This window comes from Plectrocnemia conspersa, unplaced genomic scaffold, assembly GCF_051122295.1.
Source record: "Plectrocnemia conspersa isolate PC_06_02 unplaced genomic scaffold, ASM5112229v1 ptg000011l, whole genome shotgun sequence".
Classification (NCBI taxonomy): domain Eukaryota; kingdom Metazoa; phylum Arthropoda; class Insecta; order Trichoptera; family Polycentropodidae; genus Plectrocnemia; species Plectrocnemia conspersa.
Window position 1 is genome coordinate 5210516 of NW_028277175.1, and position 23323 is coordinate 5233838.

Below are 23323 nucleotides of genomic sequence, written 5' to 3' on the forward strand. Positions count from 1 at the left end.
AGTATTCTAAGCTTTGTTTATTAATAAATTTGTCATTAATTTCTATTAAAAAAAGGCAAATGCGCATGCATAAAAATCACAAACTGAACCAAAAACCTTTGGAGTATGAACCAAAGTCATTACCACTGAGCCATTGACCGACTTCATAGATAACGCATGACTGTGAGTTAGCATTTTTATATGACAGTGCATTTAATTCAATTTGGTATAAATAAATCATTATATTTATATTTATTTAGTGTAAATACTCAGTTGTTACGTACAGATGTTAGCCCAATATTACGTTACAACGAAGTAAACACAATCAACAACTACTAAGTAAGTAGTGAGACACCAGACTGAAATCAAAGTGTTTTTATTTTATTAATAATAAATTAATAGTACAACTATTTATTTAGATATTTCTCTATGAGCTTAAGAAAAAACTGTATTGATCGATCAAATATATTTATATAATAATCATTCAATTACGATGAAAAACACTAAAGTCCATATAAATTAAAACCCATACCTTTTAGATATATACATCGAGTAATACATATTTATTTAAATATGTACTTTAAAAGAAGACACATTTATCAAAATAATACATAATTCAAATTAAGCCGTGTAGCGCAATTTTTTTAGTTTTTCGCATGCAAACGCAATTTTATTTTAATAAGCACCAAATATTGTTTCAAGTCTTTAACCCTTTGAATAGTGAGTTAATTCATACACATTTGTTAATTTGTTAGTATACAACCGTGTGTGAGTTATTTTTACGTACTTTTCCATAATTATTTCTGTTGTTATTTATTTATTATTATTTTATATTGAATTCATAGTAAATTATAAAAAAAAATCAGCGACTTTCAATGTTTCATTGCGTTGATTTATTTTACTATTTTTTTGTATTATTATGTTCTAATAATTTATTCTAGTACTTTTTCATTGATTAATTTCGTTAAGTTATTTTACATATTTTTTATACATATTGTGTTTTTTTTATATCAATTCAGAGGCTCTCAATATTTGTATTAAATTAAAAAAAAATTATGTTTATTAATTGTTATTATTTTATATAAAAAACATTTACAATAAATCAAATTAAAATCGGTAAAAGGGTTAAGTCATCTCAAAAATCGGGCTGAACTCTTCGTCGCTCTGCGTAGCTCTTTTTTATTCCAAGTCAGAAGCGAAATGATGATTTAGATCTAGTTTTTGGTGAAAATAAAATTAATATGGCTATAGTTCATATATAAGTTCATGTAAGGACGGAATAGCGTAGTCCGTAACGTCTCAGACTAGTAACTCTAAGGTTGCAAGTTCGAGCCCCGGCAGCGGTACTCCAATTTTTATTTATAAAAATGCGCTATTATTAAAAAATAACCGGCCCTTGCTGCAGTAACATCTATTGATTATAAATTGTATAGCACATAATAATTTATAATTAATAGTTTAGATGTCATTGATTCTCAGACTTTCAGTCTGGTGGTTAATATTTACCTGTAAATATTCATTATGTTTAATTGACTTATTCAGTTGATACATATTTGCCCGTTGTAACGCATTGGGCTTACGCCTGTCAGGTTACAACGGAAGATTTAATAAAAGTAAATAAATAAATATATCTTTTTAAAATCGGCTGAAGTTTGAACGGTCAAATTAAAAGTGACTGCTTTTCTCTGGTTTGCTTGGCTCGGTCGAATTAGCGTAGCTCCGCTTGTTAGCCTTTCGTCTCAAATCCAAATATGGCGTTCTGTGTCAAATTGCATCTGTATTCTTGATACAGACGTATTTAGGTTTGTATACCCATTAAGCTCTCGATCGTCTGGCTAATGAGATGTTTTGAGCGGATACAGACTATTTATTATTGGCAAATAATAATAGATTGTATCTGCATATGGAATTCGGTGCATTCCATCGCAATATGCACCAACCTATAGCCTTTGTTCAAGTAGTACCGCTCTTATTATTAACGACAAGCGTTTGTATAATACTGATGGGGGAAAAAGTACACTAATAAGGCTATTAATTATATATTTTTTGTTTTTGTACCACTTTATATTTTTTATTGTGCGTATATGTATACCTTTTTGCAAATCGAGAGAGATGCCTTCAGTAGTATAAGTCATGTCGTGCATTTTTTTAATTGTTAATTCAGTCATCGCCAAACAATATGTACATGATCGAGGTTGGTGAAAAACTTTTTTTTTAATTTTAAATACAGCTCATAGAGAATATCTTATATGTATTAAAAGTAAATAAAAATATCGCGGGCTATATAAGATGAGTCAGACGCGCGTGCGATGAAAAGAGCCGCATGCGGCTCGCGAGCCGCGCTTTGCTGATGCCTGCGCTAAGTAATGCGCCATTGTTAACTGTACGTTATAAACGCATATAGCCCTAGGGGCTCGACCCGCCAACGAGTCTAATTCTATAAATTATGAATGTGTGTCAACGCGTGCAATTGAATGCAGCTATAGAATGACTTGCACTGCTCGCCTGGCACGCGGAAGCCCGCTCCGTTCCAAAGACTTTCTCTTTCTACGAGACCGGTGACCGCGGAGCTTCCCAGAGAGACCGGTCACCGGTCATCGTGACCGAGCCGCGGCCGGTTTGAGAAGCGGATCGTTGCCTTCCTCAACCATCTTCCGCTTCTGCTTCTTCCATTTCCTGCAGACATTTTCCTTTGCTCTTAGATAATATCAAGAGTTCATCGTAGTTAATTATACATCTGCATCACTGAATACTCTTTATTTAATTTCACTGGTGCATTACTCAGTAAATCATACTTAACCAACTTCCGCGTTTGCTTCAACACTTCCTGAAGGTATCTCTTAGGAAATTTACAATATTAAACGAATAAAAATTTACTTATATGTGCGCACGCGGCCCATGTTTTTATTGTTTGTTGCGCAACCAAATCAATTTCAATATTTAGATACTGGTAGTTTGTAAGCTTTAAATTTAAATTTAATAAAAACAATTATTGAATCTAAAAGTTACTCCCTACATGGCCACAATAATTATGTACATTTATGTGTATGAAAGTATATATTTTAAAGAGCAGAAAATATTGATTTTTATTTAACTGCGCTTATACTTCTTGAACTTTCTGAAGACTCTTTCATTAACATTTTACTGCCGTTAGATAATACAAGATTCAATAATAGTGAAATGATATTCAATACCATTTCCGCTTCCATTTCTTACACTTTTCCTCTCAAAGAAGTTCAAACGTTTATACAAAAATAATATTTCTACGGTATTGAATCAAGACAAAAGATTAAGAAGCGCACCGGTGAAAATCGTTGCGAAACTTTAGCGCAATAGATTCACGTTCACTTTTTGCACTTAGAAAACCGCAATTAAACACCCATTTGGTTAATCGTTTTATGCATAGTCGTAAAATTTTATACTTTTACAGCATCTCCTACGATATAGCCTTGTGTTTTATGTTTCATCGCAAACCATTCGCTTTCGTCTCAAAACATATGCAATGTATTCGTTTTCATAGTTCTTATCTGCTGTGTGTAAAATGAAATGTGCTATTGTACGGTGAAAATTATTATCTAGGTATATTATCATATATATATATATATATATATTATATATGTACATAACTTACGTACACTTGTTGAAGTAATAGCGAAAGTGTAACTGCAATCATTTACTTTGAACGTACTATTATTATATTTACAATTTAACATGAGATAATTTTGGACTGCTCTTAGCTTCCTATGACATTCACTTTCAAATTATATATATTGATAATTTCCAAGCATATTTTTTATGTTGCAATATGTTTAAATTTATGTGTCATGGCTTAACTTAACTTATATTATATCAATTACAGGGGTGAAGTGCATTTTTTTATAGAAAATATTGATTAATTTATAAATTAAATAAGCTCTTCGATTGTCAAATTTTATATCATGCGACATCTGACACAAATCAGATTTGTATCAAACATCAAACGCGATTATTGTAGTGATTATCAATTGTAATTGATCGTTTCATAATAAATAATATGACAGTTTATATAATATGTTTCTCTGTTATGGTTTATTATCCTTGAGGAATGTACGAATGTAGTACATACTTTGCTTTTAAAATATAAATTTAGTTATAAAATGACTTTATATTTTAGAACTTATAATAAAAAAGTTGAGAACCAATGACGAAATCTCTTAAAAAATAATATATATAAATATACATAAATACATGTATATGTTGCAGTGAATTTTGACTAGTATAAATATAATTTAATCGACTGTTTCACTAAATAAATTTTCACCGGTATATATTTTTACTAGCAAAAATATATTTTACCAGATGATTAACTATAAAATACATATAAAACTAAATTTGACAGCTGTGAAATGTCCATTTGTTGTTCAAACCCAAACCTAACCTAATGAAAGTTAAAAAACTATAGTTACTTTTAAAATTTCTATAAGGTCAAGTTGGGTTTGGTTAATTCTTTAACAGCAGTTCTACGTTGTGTATTTTTCACTTGACTAGTATAAATATAATTTCACTAACTGTTTCAGTGAAATCATATCCGAATACATTTTCATTGGTAGCGAAAATATATTTTAACTTATGATTATTAAATATAAAATGCATATAAAATTCAATGTGACAACTGCGAAAAGTCCATTTGTAGTTTAACAACTTTTCAGTCAAGTTGGGTTTGGGTAATTTGTTTGGGTTATGTTTGGGTTTGAACAACGAATGAGCATTTCTAAAATATTAGAGTGAATTAATTTTTCAGTGAAATTATATCTAAACTAAAACTATAGATATTTTTAGAACAATCATTTAGTCAAGTTATAAATCATTATAAAAATCAGCGTTTATAAAATTAAAAAAATTAAAAAAATTATTATAAAAATCAGCGTTTATAAAATTTTTTAGTGATTGTGTTAGGTTCGATCAAGTTAGGTTTGATTAAATTGTTAAAGTTAGGTTTAAGTTAGAACAAGCAAATAAACGTTACGCAAATGTTACACTGAATATGTATTTTTCAGTGAAGTTATATTTTGACTACTATAAATATAATTTCACTAATTGTTTCAGTGAAATCATATTCGAATACTTGATTTTTAATTTCGTAATACGTTACCTCATTTTTTAATTAAAATATGTATATATATATGTCAAATGTTAAATACTGTTCAAGGGCCTTGATAACTTAAAAGAAGCATCTCAGTTTTGTGGCATTTTTGGGTTATAACAACAAACAGTTATTGAATTAATTTTTCTTTATTATCAAACTAAGATTTTTATGAAAAGTAAAAAATACTATCGCTTCTTCCAAATATCAATAATTCTGAACTAATTATCAATTGTTACTAAAAATAAGGTTTCATATTGTTATATATTATATTCTTTGTTTATAAGATCAACGCCCTTCGTACGAGTTTTGATCCAGCATATTTATTTTTAGACTGTTTCCTGATACTGTAACTGCTAATTAGCGTAATTATATAAATAGGGGAATCTCCTTTGTTCGTCAGCATTCCGACAAGTAACTTTAAACCATACTGTCAGTCATCTGACTGATAAATACCGATTTTCATCGAGCAGCCGCGAATCTATAACAATATAATACAAAGGCGCAGTGTCTAGTGACACCCCTGTTGAAAAGAAGCACATGAATTTCAGCCGTTTATAACAAAGCTATTTGAGTGGTTATAATTATAAACGTTATTTCATGGATACCTTAACAGTCTTGTAATATTATTTCGTAGCGTAAGTGAGAATTTTCGTGAGAGCCCCCATATGTGGCTCTCAGCAATACAGTCGCGAAGCGGCTTACGTGGCCCCGTACGTGGCTCGTAGCATTAGGTTAAACCCAAACCTAACCTAATGAAAGTTCAAAAACTATACATGGTTTTAGAGCTTTCATTTAATCAAGTTTGCTCTGGTTATTTATAATAGTTTAGTTTTGATTTGGTAATGTCGAAAATGTTACAGTGATTATGTTTTTTACTAGTATAAATATAATTTCACTAACTAGCCCAGTTAAAATGTACCAAACTATGATATATATATATATATATATATAATTTTACTAGACAATATCAGTGAAACTGTATTTATCGGTATATGGAACGGGTGTCGAATTAAAGGTAAATAATAAAAGTTTTTACCACTTATTTAAAAAAATAATATTGTTAAACACTATCTAGACTCTTAACCAAATTTTGTCATATTAATCATGTATTTAAAAAAATAGTTCCACCGATTAATATGTTTATCTTACATAGGTTTTAAGTAATATTGATAGTAAACACATAATATGATATAAACATGGTTGATATTACAATAACACAAAATTATGTATTCCTTCCGCGTTTTGAACTAGTGTGTGTAATACGCATACATTCAAACAAATTGGAAGGTTTGGAAGTTTTTTATTGTAATTTTCTGAATAAAGTGTTTACATGTAGCTTCGATATTAGCTTCTGTGATATATCAGGGTGGGAAACTTGGCGCTTTTTAGCCGACCATTGCGCAATGCGCATTGCGCAACCGCGCGCGATATTCAACGTCGCTCTTTATCACGGGCGCTACGTTGTTAGACATTGTGATTCTGGTTGCGCAAGCGACCGTCCGGTGGGGATTTTGCCAATGAACTCTCCTCACTCTAGCCGAGTGGCCACCTTCGCTGCTCGCTTCACTTTCGTGCGTACGTGCCCAATTTCGTGGTCAGCGTAACTGTTGTTGTCGTAGCGCGAAGGAGGCGGGAGGGGTAACAACAAAAACAGTTGCGCAAACGCTTGTGGCGCTTCCAGATTTCTCGAGCGTTTCACAATCACGTGCGTATTTCGACGCACGTGCAGACAGCCATCAGGGTCGTTCCTAGATAAAAGAGTAGATAGTTCTCATTTTGAATATGGCCAAAAATCGAGTGTTTTAATTAGTCTTAAATCTTGATCTTTCCTACCGTGGAAAAATCATCTTTCAGTTGATGTTGATGTTGGCTTTACTGTCAGGATTTTGTTTTTTTCTAAAATTATTAATAATAATTTTAAAACATATATTAATAAAAAATATATAGATGTATTTTTATATAATGCATTGCCAGATCTGACGTCATCGACAATTAGATACATAATTAATGGTCAGAAGTAAATGTATTAATATGTTTTGTATCGATATTAAACATATACATTATCATTTCGGGGTTCAACCATCATTTTCATTTAGATTTTTATGTTTATTATCTGTATTATTGTATTATGACGCAACAACGAAAAACATTACATGCAGTGTATCATCAGTAAACTACTGTCAAAATGTAGTTTAATTAAATCGACTTGAAACTTATTATCAAAATAAATCTTACAAATATCTCGGTTAAGTTCGCTAGTCAACCTAGTTTGAAAATAGCGGATCTTTTTATAAAACTCCGTTAAGAAAATTTATAAAAATCGTTATTCCGTGATGCAAAAAATATTTTAAAATATTTTTTTTTGCCATTAATGTAGGTTTTTGAGGATATAATAATTGCCATAATTTTAATCATATAAACATAAAATTTGTTTTAAAAATGTATATTATTAATATCTCAAATAACTTCGTTCTGGACGACCTAACTGGTGCCAAGAAATCGACCTGCCTATCTATCATATATTTGTTCCCCTTTTTATATATAGGAGTTACTTTCGTATTTTTTCATAAATTGACCAATCTTTCATTGAAAACAAATTCCAGATTTATAAGCATACCAGCTGAAATAAAATATAAGAGCCTGTCGAATTTTCCCATTCAATTAATGAAAACCATATTGTTTTAAAATCGTAATATCATTAAAAATATTCTTAAGGAATAAAATATATAAATACAAAAAAAACGTTTAAAAATAAATATAAAATGTCTTTTTCACGTGGGTTTTTGAGGAATTTAAATTATATTTACATTAATTTTTTATGAAAATATATTTAAAAAAATATTTCAGCTGAATTTGTTAGCTAGTGTAATACGGCATATTGTTTCAAAATACCGATTAAAAAAAATGAAATTTTTGTAGCTCCGCTTAGAAAATTTTAGAGAAAAAAGTGAATAAGGCAAAAATTTTAACAATATAAATTATATGTAAATATTTTTTCTAATGTCATTTATACAGGATATAATGGTTTTTGAGAATACGATAACTACCGTAGTTGAAAAAACCATAGCTCTGTTAAAAAATCTAATACTTGCACTATACTCTCTGGAAGTTGTCCGAACCGAAGTTCAACTGAAGTCGGCCTCATTGCCACAAATTCCATATGCCGTCCGGACGGCGGCCGTGAACGACTTCCGCACGGCGGCTGCTGTCACGTACAGCTGGCATATTTGCGCGCGATCGAAAAATGTGCCAAATAATCGCAATTTTTAAATTGCCATATTATTCAAATTACGCTACTGATAATTATAAAAGTGTGTGTGGGCAATCAGCAATACAATATTAGTGAAAACTTTTCGGTCGTAAATATTCAATTTACGCAAAATCCTTGTCGGCTTTTGCAAAATTCCATAAGGCATTAAAATGATACTTCAGAATACGAACACCACATCTGTGACTATCCTAGAATTTGTCGCCATCGATTCTAAATAAGAATTCGTTATGATGTGACATTTATATGAACCGATCTAGGAAAATACATAAGGATATTCGAAACGATTTTCTTAACAAAATCAAATACCACTAATTATTTAATTTTATATGAAAAAAAATATCATAACGATATCTGTTAGAAGAATATACTATCAAAAATATAATTAATCCCTTTTGGTGCCCTAAAATATTCAAAGATGTCAGTAAAAGTCTGTTGAAGTCCCCGATAAGCATGTGGTATTATATCTTGAATTTTGAGAACACGATAACTTTTGTAAATTTTGGTATATCTTTTTAGAAAAATTTGAGTTTATAAATATCTTGATTATGCCTATTACTATGTCAGCAGTACTTACAATCTTGTTACAAAATGGCAGCTATTCAAAATTGTATATAATTGATAATAAAAAAATACACAAAATTGCCGTACAAATTTTTAGAATAGTTAAAGATAGAGCAATAATTAAATACTACTTACTGTCGTAAAAGTGTTATCAGTTAATAAGGTACAAAAAAATACTAAATATTGTTTTTATTACCTTCAACATTCAGATTAAATAAACAAAAAAATATTACGTATTCTTTTAAATGTTGATTATGTTTGTTAGCAAATTGCGTTTTATTATTAAAATAGCGACAGTTTTACCAAATATAAAGCTCATTTTTATACATTTATGAAATGCTGCGAACGTTGATAGTGAAAAAGACCATTTCGGCTTGAATTTTACAACCTGAAAATAATTTTAAAACGGTGTTTCCTAATGAAACAAAGTTTGACTCATATCTATGCATCGTTCGATTGTTTTCAATATGTTATATGCATTATTAAATGATATTTCAATGAGTTGTGCGTTGGTGAAAATGGTTTTCAAAATCCACTATCATTTACCGGCGGCCATTTTTACGCACCGTGCGCGATAAGGCTCTCCCGAGCGTTATCTAGGAGCCCGTGACCCACCGCGCTTGCTATTGCGAAACACGCGACTGCGCGATTGTCTCTCCCTCTCGCTCTCGCTCTATTCCGCTTGCTCTATCCGCAGCGCGTGCGGGCAAGTCCATTGGCAAAAGGTTGGCAACCCCAGCAGCCGGAGAGAAAGTGAACGAAGCGCGGCTCTATGGGAACCTAGTTGTGTGTTATTATGATACTACTAGCCCCGCAACGGAACTGTTGAATATCGCCATTGCACAATATGGCCGTTGCGTAACTCGGCGGCGGCAATGGATGCAAGATGCGCTGCGCGAAACCGAGGCATTGAACTGGTGCTGGCGAAAATGCGAGAAAATTTCATATTATAAATGCTCAAGTGGCATAAAAAGGTGGCGCAACTGTCCCTTTTTCGAGTGACAGGTGCGAAAAGAAATTTGAGCTTCCGGACAAAAATGAAGAACTTAATTCATGGGCGAATATAAAATGACGACCTGTCGTTTCTGGACGTGACTGGAATCATATCAATAGGCTACTTTTAAACTAGTCATTTTAAACAAATAGATAACTAAAACAAGGAAGCAAGAAATTTTCTCTTAGTGTGAGATAATTTTTTTGTTGCGGCAAAAAGCTTATAGCTACCTGACTATACAATCATTACACTCAGGTTTATTTAGGACTATCAAAAGTTGATTTATATATTTTTGAACAATTGTTGTTTGTCTAGAAATATGATTCAGTTGATTTTTATTAAGAACATATGAATAATTTTAATTTAAAATTTCTTCCATATATTTTTTAGTCAAATATATTATTATTATAAATGATTTGTGCAGAAAAAAAATGTTACATGCTTTTATTTTTTATATATATTATTTTTTTGACACACCAGTTTGAAATATGTCCCCGTATAATCTGTATAATAGTGGCTTTTCTCGGTCGATTCGGTGTAGCTCCGCTTGTTGCGAGTTTAACTGAACTATCATTCCGCTGAGTCCAAAGCCATGTAGTAGTTCTGTGGCAAGTTCTGACTGAAGTGTCTGACTAAATTCTTATAGCAAGTATAATTCTAATAGAAAAGTACGACTGTGTTCGGGTTCTGATAAAATTCCAGCGTCCCCTATGCGTCTGGCTAATGCGATGATTCGGGCGGAAACAGATTATTTGCCATTGTACAATGAAGATCTAGTTAGACTTTAATATATATTAAATCGTTACTTGTTTGTTGGATATGTAATATTTAAACACTTACATTTCTGTTGAAGGTTTTTAAAGTGCTTTGAAACTATTAATATATACCGCTAAGATACGCAATCGTTTGTATCACGCTGATGAGAAAAAAATCAGTGAGTCAAAGTTTTGACTTAATTTTTATGTTCTGGTAGAAGTTATGGAAATGAAAAAACAATGCATCTGGGCCTTATGACAAAATTAGCATTTTATTTATTTTTTAACATCGTATTATAATTTCTTGAATAAATAATAATAGGTATGAGCTAACCCTGTCTATGTTTAAAATAAATATTAAAATTAGCCACTGTTACAAGATATTTTCTGAAATCATATTTTATGCGAAATAATTGAATTAGGCATTAAAAATTATTAAAAGTATCTACTCATAATATTTACTTGATAATAAGTCCTGTTTTCTTTTCTGCTCAGTGTTGCCATAATATTGCCACAATATTATTATAGTGAGAATCGAATAAAGTACATCTAAACCGAATTTTGCTCAATAAAAGAGTGCAAAAAACAATTATCCCTTCTCAGAAGTCAAAAATCCACGTCAAAAGCAATAAAATCGTGCCGGCGCCGTCGTAGTGGGAACGCTCGTTACCGAGCGTTCCCACTACGACGGCTCCGACACGATTTTATTGCTTTTGACGTGAATTTTTGACTTCTGAGAAGTGATAATTGTTTTTTGCACTCTCTTATTGACCAAAATTCGCTTTGAATATAGTTTGATCAGTCCTCTAATATTAGAATTCCTTAGTAATATCGGTATTTTTAAGACTTTTAAAACAGACAAGCTGTGGAGCAACATGTGAGATGCGATGTCAATCTGTACCTATTCTTCCGCTTATCTGTGCCTATTCTTGGCTTAGTTTGAATTTTCAACTTGACCTAATGAAAGTTCTAAAACTATAATTAATCTTAGAATTTTTATTTGGTTTGGGTTTGAACAGGAATGGACGTTTCGCAACTGTCAAATTGAGTTTCATAGAGATTTAGAGCAGCAAGCATATGGCACCTATCAGTTAAATCATATTTTTGCTAGCAGAAATGTATATCTATTGGTGAAAATGTATTTGGACTTTCATAGTGAAAATATAACTTTACCAAAAAAATACACATTCACTATATAACATTTATACTTCAAACTTATAATTTAAATAATTTATATTTAAAGACATCTGTTGTACATAATTACAACTATTTTTATTAAAATTGCTGAGTAATTAAATTAGGCAATTCAGTCTCTTTTTTAAAGGGACTGGACTCAAAATAAAAACAGCTAGTTAATTATCAAAGCATATTTAATTTTTTAATCGTTGCAAAATTCATAGTAAAAAATATATATGATTTTTTAATTACAGTAAAGCATAGCTTAAAGCATTAAAATTTAATTAATAAATATTATTTAAATTTAATTTTTATCTGTATTTTAATAATATATTTTTTTAGTCGTTCTAAAGTAAAATCGGTAATTTAATTCATTGTAACCAAATCTTATAATTTTTTGGCACTCAAGTTGATTTTTGAAGACTTTTCAGAATCTCTGCTTTAAAAAAATATACAGACTGATAGGTAAGACTATTAAAATATATATTAAACATATTTTTCTATTGAACAACCCATTTTCTGCATCATAAAAAAACTTTTCCGCGCCGCCTCGTCGCTCCGTAGACTCCGAATTAACCCGCGCTCGCGACCCGCACTATAATGGAACAACGAGTAAATCGAACAATTTTCAATTGCTTTTCCGTTACTTTTATCTACGGCGACGCACGTAATATTATGAACGCTAACTTTTACTATCATTATGCAACGTTATCGCAGCAATAGCGAGCAAAAAGTCTATCGAACTCGTCTGGCAAAAGCCGGTCCTAGATCTCGCCTAGAACTTGTAGGATTCGCCTTCTCTTCCGTGTGAAAAGCACCTGTCGCGGTCACGTCCAGGTGCGGCAGTGGGTTACCTGTACCATTTAACGGTACTCGGCAACGGCCGTGACGTCACAGAAACGGGGAAGGAAGGTCAGCCGAATATTTATTTATCGCCGGCGCGGTCATGACAGAGAAAAAGTGAAAACTGCCGTACGATCAGGCAGTAAGCGAGAGGGGGCTCCGACAGAGCGGCGGAATGACGCCTTCTTACAAGCAGGGCTTTTCAAATTCGGGACAATTTTGGACATAATTGAATTATAGAGATTTTCCGCCTGTTTAGATACATTTGGATTAAGTTTCGCCCTACTTTTTAATTGATTTTTTTAAATTTTTATGCATGAAAAATGCATATTCCAATTATTTTTACATCTTTTTTTACTTTAATTTAATTTAATTTAATACTTAATATGATATCATGTTGCAAGTTTTGAAGAATTTGAATGCATTTTCCTTGACTATGTTGTGAATATCTCGGCTAAGTTTTTTAGCCTAAAAAATCAGGAATTGGTTAACTCTTTATATTGATTATATTATTAATTTTGTAATACTTATCTACAAAGATATTGGAATTTTATATAATATATTGTATTTGCAATGAAAAATAAACATTACTTTAACCTTTTACTCGAAACTAAATCATCAATTTTTTTCTGTTAAATGTACATAAACATACATGTGCATTTTGTATATAATATTATTTTGCTTTTCTAGACTATTTTTATATTTAAATAACCGCTGTAAAATATATATTAGTGTGTAAGAGCTATAAATATTTGCTATATTATTGTTTAATTTTAGCGAAGACATTTTAAACTTAAAAGTAATTAGTTAAATAGTGGTGATGATAATTTTAATTAGTACTATATTAAGATAATTTGTTAAATTGCAGCGAAAGTAACACTGTCGTGGTTTGGCATTCTAAATTTAAATAAACTATTGCATTAACTAGATTTACAATAACTATATTATTGATATATCTATATATGATACACACTATTACTTGATTTACGTGGTTAAAAAAACACATTTTTTATATATTCCAAGTCATACATGTTCAAACACATGGCTTACTCCCACGTCTTGCACTTAACCTACATCTGGAACCTCTCCCACTGCCCATACAGTGTACCCTGAGTTGCTTTTTGAAGTCCACATGTGTCGCTGAAGATTTTGCTCGTTTACTTTATATGATAAAGAAACGTTAAAAGCTACACGTAAATATTATTCGATCGTTTATTTACGAAGTTTGTGCTATGTCTCGATTTACATGATATTTCATGAAACATCGTTAATTTTGTTAAATAGTCTGATCTTTCATCTTGTTTCAAAATGGCGGTTATTAAAAAATCTTACGGAAAAAGTAAGGCTTGAACATGTATGAGCAATATTAGCGATATAATGATTTTTGTGACCACGATGACTGTCGTAATTTTAATAGAATTTCTACACTGAGCTTATAAATATTTTGATTAAGTTTATTAACTAGCTTGATTATAAAATGACAGCTATTCAAAAAAATATAATATCTTAATTTTAGTAAAAAAATCCTTGTTCTATAATAATATAATATAAATTAAAAATTGCTGCCTTTATTGAGAGGAATTTTTTTATTCATATGCTACTATATATTTACATGATGCTAATACGGGAAAAGTTTAAGTTCGTCTAATTTATAGGCAATGAAATAGTTGAGCTTAAATACCGTTATATACCGTTATAAATGGCCACTCGATTTATTTAATTCATTTATTTCACTATACTGAAGGAATCAAAAGATGCTATTGTGTCATGAATTATGTTTATCTTATTGAAAAGTTATATTGTAGTGAAATATATAAACAGTAACGCTTTCCATAATTTCTACAATTATAAAATCAAGATTTACTATAATCTAATATTCTAAAACCATGTAATATTTTCACTTTATACAATTTTAAATGTAGCATTTAAAATAATCTTGTGACAAACTTAATCAAAAATGATCAAATCCCTTGATAAAAAAAATCATGAATTATACATTTCGTTAATAAATTAATTATTAATTTATTTATTAATAACATAATTTTAACAGCAGGATTTATTATAGTACATTTATTTATTAATAATACAATTATAAAAGCAAGTTTTATTATCATACAATCAATACAACTTCGGTATAGTATTTTAATATCATTTTGCGACAATTAAATCTAAAAAGTTTTAAAAAAATTCACGAATAATACATTTCGTAAATTAATCAGTTATTTATTATAAAATTATGATCAACTGTAATACCGTTATAATGTCAGAAACCTGTCGATTTATTTTTTTAGTTAATAAAATAAATAAATGTACTAGCTATACAGAGGTAGTCAAAAATGCTATTGTGTCATGAATTATTTAGCAAACTCTCATTGAAAAGTTATATTTTTCTGAAATATATAAACAGTGACGCTTTCTAAAATGTCTACAATTACTACTTTAAAACTATATAATATTTTATTTGTATAGAACAAAAAATAATCTTGCGACAAACTCAATCAAAATAGATCTAAATGGGGTAGTAAAAATTTCACAAATAAAACATTTATTCTATGAATTAGTTATTAATAAAAAAAAAGTAATTTCAAACTTCTACAATTTCAGATGTATCATCTAAATAGAGATTCATTAAAAAATGATGATCTAAAATAACATAAATGTATGATATATTCTTAAACAATGACTTTTTTGGTTGCTGCATTTAAAAAAATCCTGGAATTCCATACAAATCCGTAATTTTAATCAGATTTTATAAAACCTTATTTATTTATAGTCATTTTGATACAAAATGTCTGCTTTACAAAAAATCTCAAGAGCTCAAACATATTTAAAAATAAAAAATATTTTTCGCACACAGAAATCCTCTTGAATTATTTGAGAACAAATGTGCTGCATCTAGATCCTTATTTTTGAATTCAAATGCAGTACTATTACCAATGCAAAAACTATTGTAATACATGTGAAACGCATAAATGCTCAAATATAAACAAAATACTAGCAAAGATGTGACCTTTGTTAAAAAGAAGATAACGACGTTTTATGACCACGATCAAATGATTGGTTTGTTGCAATTTGCTGTTACACTTTGCATGGATGACTTTTTCAGTGATGCGGCTTCCCCCATTTCTCTCTCGCATAACGGCATCCAATCCTCCACTTCGAAACCCCTGCCCCAACGTACCGAACGGTAATGCCGGGTCAACGGCCCGCCACTGCCGAAATTTCGACAGTGAAAGTTGGACGAACTGTTCTTGTCGGTTCTTCGGCTCGCGCAGACGTCACAGTGTTGTCGTAGTCGGTGGTGGTCGACGGCGGTGGTTCGAGTCTCTGGCGCCCCCGGAGGACCCCCCGAAGGACCTCCGCAGGACCGCGCCAGCATGACGTCAGCCGTGGGTAAATAGAAAGAAAAGCTTAGCAGGAAAATTGTTGACCGCCTCCGCGGTTGCTTTTGCGGTTGCGCAATAGAGCTTGCGCAATCTGCAGCTTCCGCCGTTAGTTTGTGCGAATTGTTATTTTTTGTCATCCTAAGATGCGGTAGGGTGTTATTAAAATATTTTTGTAGAAATTGTCCCACTGTCTTTGGCAAGGAATCGGAAATGTTCACGGGCACGTACTTGACTTTAGCGGTTTCACTTTCGCAATGTTGTTTGTGTATGCGTGAGACGCTCTCTGCTATATTTTTTTGTGAAGTGCGGAAGAAACATGCTTTATTGTATGAAGATGATTCGTGAAAATAAGTAATGTATGGTTTTCATTTAATTTAAAACAGTATTTTTATTAAATATGTAATTAAACTTGACATCAGTATCAGTGATAATGACTATATTTTAATTGAAATTTATATTGTAACTTGTTGACTCATTTAACTAATAATATATTTTGATACTAAAATTCAATTAAAAAATTAATTGACCTCAGAAATTTTAATAAAAATTTATCTTAATCATTTCCGGAAAATTTTAATGCATTTTATTTAAGCATGATTAGAAGACCCTGAAACTATTCTTCATATATGCATATTTATCTAAATACTATTTGAGAGAAACTTATCTGATTTTTGTTGTCAATGCCATAAGAGAGTTTTTTTATTATTATTTTAAGTTTTTAATAAACTGCTAAATAAATAATATTTGCAGGTTTATTTTTATAGCTGTATTTAAAAGCTATTTTGGTTTTGAGTCGCATATTATTCGCTTTGATACTTTGACTATTTTTCGCAACCAAGAAATCGTATATGCGTAATTAAATGGAAGGTTTGCGTAACTTTATTATTGACTATATATAGTTTAATTTTTATAAATAGAAATTCAATTTAAGCAACAACGTTGACTTGAAAAGGTTAATTTATACGCAATCATATTTTTTTCTTTTATCACAACACCTTTTAGTAAACAATTGCGGTAAAAATATCATTAAAAATAATTTTAATAACTCGCAAGATTGTATTTATTTTATTTTTATTAATAAGAACACAAAACACCGAAGTGTGCTAAATAAATAAGTTTATTTTTATCAAATTCCTAGACGCAAACATCATTCGTTTTCGATAAGAATAGACCTAAACCCTTTTCATATAAACAATCTAAAAGAAAAACACTTTGAACACTATATTAGATAAGTGATAAGATCTTTTATGAATGCATATCTTAATATATAATGTTACATTTTCGCTTTTCCTTTCGTTCGAAATGTCACGCGTTCACTTTTACTTTTTTTGTAACAAAAATGGTATAATCTTTTGGCGTGTGAATTTTTCCAAAATACTTTCTTTCCAAAAATTATCGCTCGTTACTCAATTTTTGAATTGAATAGACCTAACGTCATACAATGCTTTGTAAAATGTAATTAAAGGTTGGAAAAGCGGAAACGCATAATCGTTTGACACAGTTCCCTTTATGAGGATAACGACTGCTTATCGTGGCGCACTATTGAAAAATAGATAAAGGCACCGTTACTTTTTGATTGAACTATGCGACGAACGGTATTTTGACGTAGGCAATATTTATTTATATACAAAATTTTGATACTGTATCGCTCCTGGACTTTGAGCTACGCTATGTGTGCCACTTTGAGATTGTGTGTATTTTTTTTAGTTGACATTGATAATGAACGTATGATGAATAAAAACACGATTCATATTTGACCCTAATCCTTAGTAAAAACTTGGGAAAACAAAAAAGTCTGGAAGTAGTAACGCTTATAGTGTACGTGCGTATTATCTGCTCTTATCGTTTTCACAGCTCGATATCTATCTAGGCCACGGTCTTTTCCCTTGAGGTTCTTCACCTTAGCAAACCGAAAGTTCAATAGCGTCTTCTCTTTTGAGACTCGGGTGTGTAGTTTTCCGAAAAACCGGTCCGCAATGACAATAACCTTAACTTCTTAACCTTAGCATAATTTGGCTTCGGCGCGGCGCTCAACTAAGACATCATTTTCTCGTCTTCTTCGCCATTGTTTCACCGAACCGTTTTTTTCATCGGTAAATCCAAATCGATGTTAGCATTGTCGTCTCGGAAGCAATTAGCCATACTTTCTACGTCCACTGTCAGCATAATCCGCGACGAATCGTTGCATACGTAATGCCGAAAAGCTGTCAATCTTAAAACACCATTGAAAGCGAAAAAAAAGAGATTTCCAATGTCGCAATCGCCTTGAGCTTTTAACGCCTAATACAATAGCATAGAATATGCGACTAAAAACAGTTTTCTAAACTTCTCATTTAGAAATTAGTTAAATGAACTAAAATAATGCATTATAAACCAAACTGGTCTTTCAACCTTGCATACCATAAACAATGCAACGATTGTTTTGAATTAAAGTCTCCTCGAACTCAATGTCTTATCTTGGTATTTGATTTAAACAACAAAATGAACATAACCGAATGATAAGCGATCGTTGATCTTGTAGACTATTTATATAATTGCGTATTTATCAGTCTAGTCCTTGATTTTCTATTATATCTATTGGGCAATAGGGACCAGATTTTATTTTTAGAATTCGTTCTGCAGAATCGTGAGCATCCCAGAGCAAAGCATGATATTCATGAACAACCGGTTGTCGGGCATTAGCAATTGTTTCCTTTCTCGCCAACATCACTTTCACTCACCTCACCTTTGTTTGCTCAGACAATAACTCACCGTGTATAACGGTTACGGAGGAAAATACATCATGATTACACCTTTTGAATGGCATCGGCCATCTTGATAATTTATATGTTAACAAAAAACACCGATTATTTAATACACAGGATGCTTCCTACTCATACATAAAGTTTAACCATGGATAACTTTTATGTCTCGAAGAACTCTATTATTGTTGATATAGTTTAGTTAATAGATTAAGCATAAATAACTTGATAACAATTATGACATTGTGTATCAATTAAAAACAACAAAAAATCGACAATAATAAATTGTACTCTTGAGATTCAGTAAACTGCTTATATGGTCAAAATGGAAAGCATCTGTTTTTCTCGGTCTTTCTAATTTATTTCAAGTGATTCTGGATGAAGCTCCTGAAAAAAGTATATTCCTGGTGGAAGTATATTATAAAAACCAGTGGTATAAGTCAATTTGAATCTCATATGAACATTAATATATTAGTCTGATAAATCTAAATTAATGATTATTATATAATTATAACTACAACTGATCATCACAAATTATGTTTTCATATCAACTTGTCATATAAATATAATATATCGATGACTAATACCTGAAAGATCTGGGTTTGAACCCATATGAGCTCTAATGTTTTTAAATTTCTATCATGTCTAGAAAATTGAAATTAGTAATTAATATATAATTATAATTACAATCGATCATCACATATTAAGTTTTCTTAGATTTTTATAATCTCATGAATAAATACCGTAATAAAAAAATTGTTCTTTTTTCGGAAGCTAATTTGTGGTTTTGAATGAAGTTCTTGAAAAAATATATTCCTGGTGGAAGTATATTATAAGAATCAGTGGTATAAATCAGTGTATAATACCTGAAAGATCTGGATTTAAATCCCATATGAGCCTTAATGTTTTTAAATTTCTCTCGTGCATAGAAAATTTAAATTAGTGATTAATATATATCACATATTAAGTTTTCCTAGATTTTTCTAATATCATAAATAAATATAGTGATAAAACAAATCAGTCTTCTCGCTGTGAATTCGGCTAAACTTTTATTTATTTCAATTCGGAAGATAATTGTTCTGTAATAAAATATATTATAAGAACAAGCACGATATATAAGTGGTATAAGTCAGTGTCTAAAACAGTGAAAGATTTGCGTTAACACAGTCAGTTTGAGAGCTATCCATTTCATTGTTGTTCATAATCGAGAAAGAGATGGCAAATTTTGGTTTACGCTCTTACTATTATCTCTAAAGCACACAATACGGATATACGTTCGATATACTTATCATTTATACAAATTTAAAGGTGATGTGAAGTCTTTTTAGCAATTCTTCTGCAATTGATTTTGTCGCAACAATGAATTTTTCCATATATTTAGAGCAAAATAAGTAAAACGATTTAAGGAAAAAACTAAATTTAATTTTCCCGTTGTTGTTCCAAATTAACATTTCTTTTAAATACTATTTTTTTTAATTTTTCCTAATAGTCACAATATTTAAAATGTGAATTTTTATTAAATAAACATATAAAAAAATCTCTAAAAAAAGCAATACTTTTACTATACAGTATGTTGTGACATAATACAACAAAAAAAAATTGAAAATTTCTCACTAAAAGTGTAGATGTAAATTTTACAAATTTTAAATTATATTAAATTAAAAAATATTAATATATTTAAAACATCAAAAATATTTTTGGGCACTAAAATATATAATAAACTCAGCATCAATATTTTTACGACAAAGATAAGATAGCTAGATGTATATTCAATTGTAAACATATTTCTAACATGTGATTAATTTGTGGTTTTTTAATAAAAATGGAATAAATAATATTTTTAATTTATTTAAAATTGTTTAGGCTAAAATTTTATACATTTTAACTTATTTTTAAATTTTCTGAATATAATTTAAGTATTTAAATCATGTGACGTAAGTACAGCGTCACCTCTGGGGCTTGATCGTCTGGCCAATGCGATGACTCAGGGTGGAACCAAATTATTTGTTAACTTGTCTAAATTTTAATAAATAATAATAATTTTAAAACAGGTCTTAGCACTCTTTGACTGTTTTGAGTGTTTTCTTTTTTAGATTCTAAATCGATTTTGCGTTGTTCCGCTTGAGACGAGTATATTTTCATTTATTTTAAGTCGAAGTGAAGTAGTAGTTTAAAGGAAGTATTTTACTGATTGCTGAAAGCGATTTAGTACGACTAGTTTCTGGTTTATATACGTCAGACTTAATAGAAGTCTACTAAGAACTAAAAGAGATTTACAGTTTTTGATTGCGTGGGCCCAGTGCGATGATTTAGAGAGGAAACACACTATTAGTTATTGTGTAATTACGGTCTAGTTAGATTATTCAGTGAAATCAGTAAAAAATAGTGAGTTAATTGCAATGGGAAATTCCATCGCATTATGCACTGACCTTTCTGCGTTGTTCAGGTAGTTCTAGTAATTTTTATAAAATCTTTGATTGTTTTTCGTATAACGCCGAAGAGATAAAAATTCGTTCTTAGAATGCTCAAAGAATACATGTTTTTTTCGCAACAATCATGGGTGTTCCTGGCACCTTTAATTTAAAAAAAATCATTAGTAGTATAATCTAACGATCTTTTTATGGTTAATCGTAAAATGTTACCTCGTTCTTACTTACAGTCTCAAAAAGTAAAATATATTTATGGCATGATAGTTCAATATATTATTGCCATAAATGATTTTTCCACCACTGAAAAATGTAGTTACTATATTTTTCAACATCAATACGATTGTGTACATTTAAAACACGAAACATGTCTAGTTAACATATTTTTTCTATGTGTTCCTTAATTTTATAAAAAAAATATGACATACTTTATTTCATTGTTCAAAGACAGTAAGTAACTATGTATTATTGTTTTTGTAATAATTATCCTTTTAATATTAATAATTTAATTATTTATATAATATTATATACACCAAAGCCCTGTTTCTTTTTTCTCTCAAAGCACATGTAATTACATGTAAGTAGGATATTTAAACATTTACTGAAATGTGTATTCCCAGGTGCGTTTCTTTTATTTTTATCACACTTGCTATTGAGACATGGTCACACAATTCCGTCAGAACAAAATGGCGGCCGTCTATTGTACTGTTTTCGTTATCGTCGCAGTTCGACGACCTGCTTTTTATTTCATATTTTATTTATTCAGACAATACCTAATTTGGGTCATTTATTTTTCAGGAATTATGACACTAACCCGCGGCCCTTGTGACCTGGACAACATGAGCTTGTTCCAAGACCTCAAGCTAAAAAGAAGAAAAGTTGACTCCAGGTGCAGTAGCGACGGTCAGTATATTGTTATTGGAATAGCGTAAATGCATAAAATCACGTACAATAGTCAGTTAAATCGTTGTAAGGTCAGTTACGATAAGGCGAGTTTATTTATATTCGACCATTAAATATTCATATGCATGTGTGCTTTACACATAATAGTTAGGCTAGGTCGGGATCGTCGGCTATTATTAGTTCTAGCTCTTGTGTGGTATCGATTCAATGTGAATTGAAGGGTTCGTCGTAAATTGGGATAATTGGAGGGTGTCGAACTGTAATTGACATTTGAAAACAAGAACTACAAAATAGCTTAAATAAATTACTGGCTATCTATAACAAAGTGTATATACGGGTTATAGAACCATTTGAATGGGCAAAGCAGACTTTTTTAAGCTATTCAAAGCACTTATTGCAAGATTTGGTAGCATTGCCGCAAATGTTGTTGTATTTAATTAAAGAAAAAACGGGATATATTATATAGCACTCCGATGAGCTATAATAGATAGTTGGTAGTTTATAAAAAGCCGGTAAAATCAAGTAGATTTTTGCGCAAAAGTTTTTTTTTTAATTTTAATTTGTTTTAATCATTTTTAAGCTCTAATTTTTTTCTCTAGAAATTTTATTTAATAAGTTTTTGAATAGCTGCCATTTTTAAATAATATGGTAGATCAGTTTGGTTGACAAATTCACATTATGAATTTTTATAAATAATTTTAAAATCATAAAAAATTGAAATATGGCCGTATCGAGTTGAGTTGAATTATTGAAGATTTAGGGCGATTGTTTGTCTGGAACAAGTCGAACCACCTGTTTGGTAGAGATATTTGAACCTTTTTTTTTGTTAAAGTACGGTCTTTTATGCGAGTTCTGAATCTCGTATTTAGTAGTTGTTCATAGTTTATGTTTAGAAGTTAGTTCTGAATAGAAGTTCTGGCTTATATATATTCGAGGAGAAAAAGTCTAGCGTCTTTATTAGTCCCCGATCCTTTGAACAATGCAGATAATTTTGAGCGGAGCTAGAATCAAATTAGACTTTTTGTGTCATTGAAACAGTTCGTGTAAATCTTGGAAAAATATCCTGGACTGACCTTTTATTTTTATTATGGTACAGTCCAGTGATTTTAATGCACATTCTTATGCGTCGGCACTTTTGAGATGCATAGATTCTCTATTGTATC

At 30.5% G+C, this 23323-nt stretch overlaps 1 protein-coding gene across 6 annotated transcripts in view; it reads left to right on the forward strand.

Annotated features, from left to right (window-relative positions):
- Hr4 (nuclear hormone receptor 4) overlaps positions 1-23323 on the forward strand; it is a 152206-nt gene that overhangs the window by 81347 nt on the left and 47536 nt on the right. For 3 of the 6 annotated variants that reach the window (XM_088198463.1, XM_088198464.1, XM_088198465.1), the window contains exon 2: positions 22056-22160. In XM_088198463.1, the coding sequence (XP_088054589.1) occupies positions 22061-22160 (100 nt within the window). In that variant the 5' untranslated portion in view covers positions 22056-22060. Of the gene's footprint in view, positions 1-15948; positions 16098-22055; positions 22161-23323 lie in introns of those variants that run through there. The other 3 variants (XM_088198461.1, XM_088198462.1, XM_088198459.1) reach the window with 3 other exon arrangements.